At 41.6% G+C, this 11,417-nt stretch overlaps 1 protein-coding gene across 1 annotated transcript; it reads left to right on the plus strand.

Moving 5' to 3' along the window:
- Positions 1-1,450: 1,450 nt before the first annotated feature.
- Positions 1,451-11,132, plus strand: ASB8 (ankyrin repeat and SOCS box containing 8). Its single transcript, XM_089481901.1, has 4 exons — positions 1,451-1,575; positions 4,445-4,606; positions 6,961-7,065; positions 8,090-11,132. The coding sequence occupies exons 2-4, from the start codon at positions 4,490-4,492 to the stop codon at positions 8,717-8,719; spliced, it is 852 nt and encodes a 283-aa protein (XP_089338027.1). The 5' UTR covers positions 1,451-1,575; positions 4,445-4,489; the 3' UTR covers positions 8,720-11,132.
- Positions 11,133-11,417: the final 285 nt, after the last annotated feature.

The raw sequence follows: 11,417 nt of genomic DNA on the forward strand, positions 1-11,417 counted from the left end.
CAAGGGGGGTATTTTGGTTCAGAATCTCACACATTGCTTGGTGGATTTCCCCCCAATATCTTTCTGTTTCCCTGCACGCCCACCACAGATGGAAAAAGTGTGCATCTTTTTTGTTACATTTCCAACATGCCGCATCGTGTTTTGTATATACCAAGTTGATTTTGTGAGGAGAAATGTGCCAACGATGCAGCATTTTTAAGAAGTTTTATTTGAAATTACTAATTTTATTTTATTTTATTTATTATTTTTGGCACAACCATTAAATGTACAGGAGGCCTCTCCAGTTTTCACTTTGGCAACCCTAAGCTTGGCTGCCATGTCAAGAGAGAGGAAGATGATAAAGCACCAGCTCAAGAGACATAAATGGCATTACAAATAAAAGAATCAAGTGCCCCTCAGCTAGAAATAATCCAGGTTGACACCACTTTAACGATCATGGCTCAGTACTGTATAATTTTGGGAACTGTAGTTTGTTGTGGAACCAGAGGTCTCCGACAAAGAAGGCTAAATGGCTCTACAAAACTACAGTTCCCAGAATTCCATAGCACTGAGCCGTGGCAGTTAAAGTGGTGTCAAACTGGATTATTTCTGCAGTGTGGATGCAGTGGTTTGGCACCGCTTTGGCTGCATCCACACTGGAGGAATAAGGCGGTTTGGCACCGCTTTAAGAGTCTTGGTTCAAGGCTATGGAATTCTGGGAGCTGGAGTTTGTTGTGGACCCAGAGCCGCCACTGTCACCCTAGCTTATTTTATTTCATATTTTATTTTTATCCCGCCTTTCTCCCACGTTGGGATCTGTATACATTTAAACAATTTAAAACTAATTAAAATGATTAAAAAATTAATCAGAAATGAAACAATAAAATTGATTAAAATTGATTAATTTTTTTTAAAAAAGAATTAGAAATAAAACAATAAAATTAATTAAACTTAATTAGAAATAAATTAAAATTAATTAAACTTAATTAGAAATAAAACAATTAAAATTAATTAAACTCAATTAGAAATAAAATAATTAAAATTAATTAAAATTATATATATATATATATATATATATATATATATTAACACAGCACTTTAAAAACAATTAAAATCATCCATTTAAAACAATAATGCTAGGAAATCCTGGGAGTTGTAGTTTGTTGTGTTGCCAGAGCTCTCTGACAGAGTTGGCTAAACGTCTCACAAAACTACAATTCCCACAATTCCAGGGCAGTTAAAATGGCGTCAGCCTGGATTATTGCTGCGGTGCTGCTGCAGCCTATCAAGGGGCGGCAGAGAGCGGGGGGGGGCCGGGCCTTATCCCGCGTACTCCGATTGGAAGAGATTGGTGAAAGGGGCGGGGCTTGGTGACGCGAAGGAGGCGGGGCCAGAATCCCCTCCCATGTAGGTGACTGAGGAATTTCCATAAGGGGCCGCTCTAGCCATTCGTGGTGGGGGGCATCTACTTCCGGTTGGCGGGAGGTTCTACTTCCGCTTAGCGCTGGCGGCCGTGGCAGTGGGTCCATGGTCGGTGGGTGCTGCTGCTTCCTCGCATGAAGGGGAAAAGGCGCCATTTGGGTCTCGCTGGTTCAGGTGGGGATGCCTTTTTCTCCTGCTGCTGCCTGTGCTTCTGCTTCAGCCGATTCGTTCCTAGCGCCTTCCTGTCGAGCACAGCATTACCTTCCCGGCTCCCTCCATTTGCTGCACCCACATTTCCTTATCATGTAGGAGAGGGTCCAGGGGAAAGGGTGCTTAAATTAATTAAATTAATTAGTTCAAAGTTAATTAATTGAAGGGTTAATTAGAAACAAGACAATTAAAATTAATTTAAAAATTTAAAAAATTAATTAGATATAAAACAATAAAATTAATTAAAATTAATCAGAAATAAAGCAATACAATTAATTAAAAATTTTTAAAAAATAGAAATAAAACAGTAATGTTAATTACAAATTAATTAGAAATAAAATAACATTAAAGTTAATTAATATTTTTAAAATAGAAATAAACAATTAAATTAATTAAATTAATTAAAAATAAACATAAAAATTAAAAATATTAATTAAAAATGAAAATAAACCATTTTTCAAAAGTGGGTAATTAAATAATCCACATGTACACAGAGCAGCTGTTTATTGGGGGAGGTGAGCAAAACACGTATGTTTTAACTGATGTTGTTCGTTTCTTAATTGTTGTTGTGTCCTCCCTCGATCCGTGGGGAGAGGTGGGTAAGAAATAACTCATGGCTGTATGCACACACACACACACACACACCTGTGATGTGTATACGTGTGTGTGTGTGTGTATATATATATGTTATGGTACATGCTGAAATCTGACATGAGATACATACTAAAAATCCTTTTTGTTTTGTGCCCTGAAGTCATTGTTGACTTACAATGGCTCTAATACGGACCCATCGTGAGTTTCAGTGGCAGAATTTGTTTAAAGGAGAGTGTTTTTGCCTTCCTCTGAGGGAAGTGTGACTTGCCCATGGTCACTCAGTGGGTTTCCATGGCTGAGCAGGGATTTGAACCCTGGTCTCCAGAGTCATAGTCCCAGACCACTATGCCATGTTCATCCTGCACACTAGAATGAAACCCTGCTACTGAAATACTATACAGGTGATAGGAGCATGCTTTCAAGTTCCTCAGAACAGATTGAATGTTAGGTCTGAAGGACAAGAGATCTAAAGATCTTTGGCACAGACCCATTACAGTGTCGTAAAAGGTTACCTTTGTTCAGTGACTAGCAATAACCATGTTGTACATGTTTATGTGTGTATGTGCCTTCAGGCTTCTTGTTGATTTATTGTGATTCCATGGTTTTCTTGGGCCAGGAAAACTTAAAGCCGCCTTTGCTAGCTGCTCCTTCTGAAATATAGCCTACAGCACCTTGTATTTGTTGACAGTCTCCCATTCAAGTACTTTCCAGGGCTGATGCTGCTTCCAGGATTAGATGGGATCTGTTGCCTTCAGGCTTGACAACAGTACACATGAAAGGGATCTAGGTGTCCTAGTAGAGCACAAGATGATAGTGCAACAGTGTGATGTGGCAGCTAAAAGGGCCAATATGATTCTAGGCTGCATTTACAGAAGCATAGTGTCAAGATCAAGGGAAGTAATAGTGCTACTCTCTTCTGCTTTGGTCAGGCCTCACTAGGAATATTGCATCCAGTTCTGGGCACCACAGTTCAAAAAGGATGTGGAGAAGCTGGAGCATGTCCAAAGGAGGGCGACCAAAATGGTGAAGGTCCTGGAAACCATGCCTTATGTGGAAAGACTTAGGGAGCTGGGGATGTTTAGCCTGGAGAAGAGAAGGTTAACAGGTGATATGATATCCCTGTTTAAATATTTGAAGAGGTGTCATATTGAAGAGGGAGCAAGCTTGTTTTCTGCTGATCCAGGGAACAGCACCCGGAACAATGGATGCAAGCTATAGCAAAAGAGATTCCACCTCAAGGTTAGGAAGAACTTCTTGACATTAAGGACTGTTCAACTGTTGAACACATTCCCTTGGAGAATGGTGGGATCTTCTCCTTTGGAGGTGTTTAAACAGAGGGTGGATGACCATCTCTCGGGAGTGCTTTGATTGTGAATTCCTGCATGGCAGGGGGTTGGGTTGGATGGCCTTTGAGGTCTCTTCCAATTCTATGATTCTAGGTGACTACTCTAAAGTCATCTTGCAATTGAAAAAAAAATAGGTGTAATGGTCAAACATCTTTGGGTGGCACAACATATCTTGGTGTAACCATCTTGTCCCTGGCATGCACTGATGTTCATCTCCTGCCCAATTTATATTCTAGCATGCCTTTTGTTTATGTTAGGGGTAAGAATTGTGGAAGATTGCAGAGGAAGGAGCTCTGAACACATGTTCAGAACTCCACTTAGATCCCCCCAAGCTAACCACTTGATCCTCCAAAAATTCAGCTGAAAAAATGTTCTCTACCTACAATTTTTATCATTTCAAAGCTGTTTCAGAGGGCTCCCATCCCAAAATAGAGTAGACCGTACTGGGCAGCATGGACTGATGGTCCATACAAGCAACCACAGAACATATTCAGATAACTGATATTTTCTAGCACTTCTTTCTGAACTTTGTTGATTTTAATGTGATTTCACAGAAGGCTTGGAGGTGATCACCTGAAAGCTAAACTGAATATGTGAACATATTCCATTTGGGTTTGGGAATGATACGAAAGTTCCTTTCCTTTGGGTTTTTGAAGTTGCTACTTGATGATGCAGTAACCAAGTGATGGACATGAAAGAGTCAGCCAGCTCTTTATTTTATTTTACTGTGTTGAATTGTTTCTAGCCATTTCTTCTGTTTGTGTAATTTAATAAGTTGCCAAGTCTTTTTATTTAAAACTGGTACATAATTATGTGTGGCTTGGCCAAACATTTCTGGAAGAGCAACTGTAATTTTAAAGCCTTACATTATATGTCTGATTTCTTTCCCCCAGATGACGTGGAGCATGTGAAGCAAGCCAAGGAAACTGAGTTCCAGTATGTGGTATATTATGCAGAGCATTCAGAGTAAATATTCTTTGTCAGAGCGTTTGATCCGGACTATAGCAGCCATCCGATCCTTCCCACACGACAATGTTGAAGACCTTATCAGGAGGGTATGTGATAAGACTGTAGAGGCGTTTCAGCTTTGTTTTGAAAGCTTGTTACAGCGGGCCCTTGGTATCTGCTGCTGTTTGGTTCTAGAACCCTCCATGGATACCAGCATCTGTGGATGCTCAAGTCCCATTAAATACAATGATGTTCTAAAATGGCATCTCTTATATAAAATGGCAAAATCAAGGTTTGCTCTTTGGAATGTTTTTTAAAAATATTTTCATGCCGCGAATGCTTGTATCCATAGATAAAGGATCCATCAGTACAGAGGGCTGGCTAATAACTAATAATAAACTAATAACAATTTTAAAATATACTGGCAGAGTTTTGAAGCAACGTTCTGTGACCAGAAAACCTCACTTCATCACTATTAGTATTTTTGGAAGGAAGAGGTAGTTGTGTGAATTTTGGCTGTACATGTATAAAAAAGAAAGACAAAGGAAACTGGTTCAGTCCATTAGCAGAGCAAACCATCCAGGATTTCTTAACCACTGTTCCTGAAGCCTATTTAAATGTGACATTTCTCATCTTCAAAGGAAATTTAACACTTAGCTTCAAAGGGCAATGCTAAGATTACTTCAGCTTCCCATTACTCAGATGGAGGTTCCATGTTAGGCTTGATTGATGCTGCCAGCTGCCTTGCTATATTCATTTCTAGCTATCTGGTTTGCCAGCATCGTGTGGTGGATTGAGTGTTGGACTGCGACTGTGGAAGCTAGGTTTGATTCCTTACTCAGCCATGAAACCCACTGGGGACTTCATCACACAAGGAAAATTGGAAGGTTAAAGTGGGGCCAATGCAGGGTCATTCAGGGCTTTAGAGACAACTTCGCAGCTGCTTATCACATGACGCTGCATGCAGTCTGGCAGAATCCAGGGAGAATGTGAGGGGAATCAAGAAATGAGCAAATTCACAAAACTACCGTATTTACATGTCCATTTTGCTTGTGAATTCACTCCCTTCGCGTCATGCCAGCCATGTGGAAAGCAAGCCTCCAGAAGGTGCCTTGCTGTTCCAAAGAGGGAGAATGCTCTCTTCCCTTAAAGTAATACACATACACACTTCCCTCTTTAGGCTCCCTGGCTGCTTTCCTCCTCTAATTAAGGCCACAGCTGCTGGGAGAAGGCAGAGGGAGGACGTTTTGTAAGTCCTCCTGGACAGGAGGGAAAAGTGGAGGACATACCTTGGAAAAGGAGGGCATCTGGGAGTGTCAGTGGAATCAGGCAGGCTTCCCAGCCCCCTCCTCTCTCTCTTTCTCTTGTGTGTCTGTGTCTATGTCTGTGTTGGTTTTATGGAGTTTGCAAAGGGGAGCCTCATCCTGCCTCCCTCTGACACAGAGGAGCCCCCTCCCTGGGGCATGTGGGGGGGGGGATCACCTGTGGAAATGACAGCTTTGAGCATGCTCAGAAAAGGTAATGGGGATATGATTGTATGATTTGTTTGTCTTCTTTTGATAGCCAAATTCGAACCTTAAGTAATGTGCCTTTATTATTATTATTATTATTAACCTTTATTTATGAAGTGCTGTAAATTTACACAGCGCTGTACATGCAGTCTTTTTAGTTAGACGGATCCCTGCCCTTGGGCTTAACCCATTGTTGTGCTCTTGCGTGTGATAACCATTAGCAAATGGGCTTGTTTTCCTGGGATGGCACCACTTTAACCATTTTTAGGATGGACGCACATAGGTCCCCGTGTGGAAAGATCCTGTGTGACCTTGAGCAAGTCACATGCTCTCAGCCTCAGCAATGGCAAACCTCCTCTGAATAAATCTTGCCAAGAAAACCTCATGATAGGTTCTAGGGTTACTGTAAGTTGGAAATGATTTGAGGGCACACAACAACAACAAGCAACAACATCTGGTTTGCCAGAAGCCTTTAAATCGTGAGCCTATTGGCCAAAATGGCTATGGAATTTTTTTCATTTTGTCTCAGGTTTTAAAAAATATAAGAGTAATTTCTGAACTCGGTTACTATACTGTCTCCCTAAATCTAAGTAGTCTGAAGATAGCCTGGGCTTTATAAAGCCCTTCTTTTTAGCATACTGAGACATGAGTCTCCTTTTTCTTTTTGGATGCTGTTGGATGCTCCTCAGTTTTGCTTGTGTGTGTGTGTTTGTGTGTCTTTTTTTTCAATAAATAAATAACGATATGTATGATGCGGCTGGTATGAAGTAGACGTTTTCATTGAATTTTGTGCCCCTGAGCTTATCCTAAATCTATAGAAAGTGTCTTGATTTGGTATCTCATACATTTCAGTGGGAAGAGTATATTGTCAAGATTTGACTGTGACAGTGGTCAATTATACATATAACTGCTAAATGTCCCTCAATTTTCCTACTTTTGTGTTCTACTAGGGTGCGGATGTTAACTGTATGCATGGTACCCTGAAACCATTACACTGCGCTTGCATGGTTGCTGATGCTGACTGCATTGAGCTGTTGTTGGAAAAAGGAGCTGAGGTAAGAACATGAATACAGTGTAAGAATCCATTTCAAGAACCTGCTCCAGGGTGGTATATGCAATTGTAGTAGACTTTTTAATGTTTTCACCCTCATATTGCAGCTAGGCTGAAGAAAAGTAACTTGCTAAAAGTCGTTCTAGTACAGGGGAGATCAGAACTAAGATGGAGGGCTAAGTCTTATAGCATTATGTTAGCTCTGTGGCAGAGGCATGACAAACTTTTTATAGTTTTTCCTTCTCTTGTAAAACATGTACCTGTTCCTCATTATCCTTTTGAGCTTTACTGACATCTTCGAAATACAGCACAGTAAGTTTGAAATACCTTGGATAGCCTATGAACCTGCTGTTGCTGTTTTATCAGATGCACCCTTATCTGGGCAGACTGGAAATAATAATCAATCAAAGTGTGGCACATACTTTGATGATGTGATGAGAATGTTCTATTTTAACAATTTACAAAGTCTTTTTATGCCCCTCTTTTCCTCCTTGTCCAGCTGGAATTTTTTTAGCAGCACCAGCACTGGGAGGATACGCAAGGAAGGCTGGACTTTCAGTATCCGCTTCCAGCAAAACCTTTCAGTATTCACCATCTGTTTTGGAAGAATGAGGATCATAGAACAAATGTTTTGGTCTGATTCTTGGTGGAACTAAGACAATGATTCCACCAGCAATGCACTTTGGCCTCCTTCTCCCAACTGAACCCCTTAAACCAGGAGTGGGTAAAGTGTGTCTGCCAGGCTGCATGTGGCTCCCAAAATCCAGAATCCCCCAACATTTAATTGTTTTCCCCACTAGACTTTTCACCAAGTAACCCTCCCAAGGTTCCCACATAATCCCAGAAGCAAGCTTTTTGTTTAAAGGGTCCCCACCCCCAAAAAAATCAGTTGAAATCAAAAGTTTAAGTGGCACAATGTTCCAACTGGTGGTGCAGTTGGATATGATTGGGTGAAAGTTTGCCCCTACCTATTCTGCAGTTACCCACACTGCCTTAAATCCTTAAACACCCATTCTCTACTTTTGTAGGTCAATGCCCTTGATGGGTACAACCGAACAGCCCTCCACTACGCTGCAGAGAAAGATGAGACCTGTGTGGAGATCCTCTTAGAATATGGAGCAAATCCAAATGCCCTGGATGGCAACAAGGACACACCTCTGCACTGGGCTGCCTTTAAGAACAATGCTGAATGTGTCCGAACACTCTTAGAAAGTGGTGCCTTTGTCAATGCTCTGGATTACAACAACGACACCCCTCTGAGCTGGGCGGCGATGAAGGGGAACCTAGAGAGTGTGAGCATCCTTCTGGAATATGGGGCTGAGGTCCGAGTGGTCAACCTGAAAGGGCAGACACCAATCTCGAGGCTGGTTGCCCTCCTGGTCAGAGGACTTGGCACTGAGAGGGAAGACTCCTGCTTTGACCTCCTCCACCAAGCTGTTGGACACTTTGAATTGCGGAAGAATGGGGCCATGCCCCGTGAAGTCCTGAGGGATCAGCAGCTGTGTGAAAAGCTGACCACACTATGCTCTGCACCAGGCACATTAAAGACGCTGTCACGCTATGCAGTGCGCCACAGCATGGGGGTGCAGTTCCTGCCAGATGCAGTGAAGGAACTGCCTTTGCCCGAATCTCTGAAAGAGTATGTACTGCTTAAGTGACAGCTGAAAGCTTTGTAGGATTCTTTTAATAGTGCAAATTGGTTGATTTCTCTGCAGCTGCTTTCCTGGCACTTTGCACTAACTAGCAGTGACATGGATAGATTTTGCAGCTCTATCTGTAACTTCACAGGCAACCATGAATCCTCCTTGCTCTGCCCTTGGCAAGTTTCCCTCAGCTTTTCCTTATGGCAGAGTTAGTGCTGGATTATTTTCCCCCAATGAATGAAGTTGGAAGATGTTTTCCCTGGCCCTTTGTAGCTGAGAGGCCTCAAAAAAGACCACTGCTGTTCAGCTTCAACAGCAGATTTCCCCAGGAATCCTAGATCTAGTTTCTGTTCTTGATAATTTTCAATGGAAAGAAAGGTAGAGTTCTCCCAGAGCTGCCTAATGAATTGGGATGTGATGGAGAACTACAGCTGAATTTTGTTACAGCAAAGCATTTTAATTATCTGATCACCCTACTTCTAGCTTCACACTCTTTTACATTAGCAGGCCTGCCTTGCCATCCTGTTTGCTACCAGGGATAAGCCTTTCCAGGGGTTGTAGTGGCTTGATGGATTTAAACAAAGGAATCTGGCAAAGCTGATCAGCACCTGTCCAGATGAGACGACCCTTCTGTATTGCACCATCTTCTTCTCTCCCTTCTCTACTCACTCAGAAGTTCCAAACTAAGCAGGGCAGGAAGAATTTTCTCGAGTCCTAGATCAGGTTTTGGTGTTACTTCACTCTGTTCTGCATGTGCTGCAGCATAAAGGAGTGGGGTTCTAAGGTGATGGTGGTTTTTACATTGCTTCAGTCTATTGAAGGTTGTTTTGTGAGCTGGGCGGGGGGAAGAAACACAAGTTCTTAAGCTGCTCTAGTTTCTCTTTGTGTAATAAAAAAAAGTACTCAATATATGTATGAGAGAACTGGCAGTCTAAAGTTGTACACCATATTCCCACCTTATTTTGCTGCATGTTTAGATCCAAACCTTTATTGGTGAGGACACAGTTGTTTCAGCTGATCTCTTGTAAATTAGTCAAAGTTACTATTTGGAAACAAAGTAGGTTACAAAGTTTCTTCCTGCTGACCTTAATCTCCTTGTTAAAAAGTCACTATTGAGACAGCTCCCTGTGTGTGTATTGACTCCATATACTATATAGTGATACAGAAGTGTACTCCTGTTTACACAGTGTGTTTGATGGCTTTAAAGCTAAAGAAACACATTCTTTAACTTGTGTGGGGTCAGAGTAGTACTGGGCTCTTTTCTTCAAGCTTAGCCTATTCAACTGTTTCCTGATCTGCCTTCACTCTATTTCAATTTCCTGATATTATGCTGATTTTTACAAAATGTTTCAACAATCATGTACATGTATGTAGGGGTGGTGGTATTTCCATACTTATATACCATCAAAAAAGTTGCAGTGTGCATTGCCGCCACCACCACCTTTAGAATCAGGCACAGGTTCTTTAGTATGAAGCAACAACTGTTCCCCTCACCCATCCACCCACAACTATAATTGTATCCTGCATTTACTGCTAGGCTTCTAACAGATACTGCTGTCTTCAGAGTCCCTAACTGTTGCTTCAGGTCTCTGTCCAAATCGGTCTTAGACCTGAATAGTTTGACAAATTCCTAATCCAGTGGTTCTTAAATTCTAGGTAGCTGATTCAGTCCATCCCCCCTCCCCAAATTATCAACTCTTGTAGCTTAACGGTTGTTGGGGAAATTTCTGGGGTATCTTCCTCTCCCTCAAGTACTGGCAGAGTACTGCTTCAGTACTAGCAGAGTGATGCTGGGAGCAGGATGGGATAGAAAGGTTGGATTCAGTGCTGTAAGAGGAAACCCTGAACAAGAGATGCATCCACTAACGTTGCCTGGAAAGTTATGGCAATGTGGGCATAATTATCCCCCTCAATCACTGAAGTGACCCATGTTCCCAACCAGCCTTCCCCAGTTCCAGCACCCTCCAGATGTGACAAAATGATGACTCCTATCACCTTCAGCCAACTTGGCTTTTAGCTTTTCTAGCTGAGGTGATCTAACACATCTGAAGGATACCAGGATGGGGAAATCTCTTCTAACCTATGGCTCTGGTGTTCTGAGGTTTATAAATGTAAAGAGAACCATAGCCTTTTATGAAGATACTTACTCCTGTGCACAGGCAACTTCCATACCATTGCCTCAAACTTCAGAATCCCAAAATCTATGTGAGTCCTAGAAGGACTGATGTTCAATGCACTCATTCTCTCATGCAATCTCTTCTGTCCTATAGATTTGAGACTGTGTCTGTCCTAGCAGGTCCTTTGCGAGGAACAAATCATGTTGTAAGCTTTTGAGTACCTTTTCCCAAGTATTTGGTTGCTGTGAGGAAGGTTATTAAATGAGCAAATTAATTATGTGGTTTGTTGATTAAATGTGTTGTGTACTGGACAGGATTTATATTGCTATATGTCTTTTCATTGTGTTTTCAGAATCTGTAATAATGGCTTCTCCATGGTTAATGATCTCCTCCTTTTTCCTCGTAAAATATCTCTAGTATACTACACACGTACACAATTTGTGTGAATGATATGCATCTTGCTGGAGGAAGAGCATCAGAAATGAAATGGTTTTTTTTCCAGTGAGGAAGAACAGCTGAGGAGAAAAGATACATAAGGATCCCCCTAGACATCTGGAGTATTGATAACTAAACCTTTACAGGTTGAGACTCTCTAG

This window comes from Sceloporus occidentalis, unplaced genomic scaffold, assembly GCF_023333645.1.
Source record: "Sceloporus occidentalis isolate IW3139 unplaced genomic scaffold, rSceOcc1.0.p SCAF_1, whole genome shotgun sequence".
In the NCBI taxonomy this organism is placed as follows: Eukaryota; Metazoa; Chordata; class Lepidosauria; order Squamata; family Phrynosomatidae; genus Sceloporus; species Sceloporus occidentalis.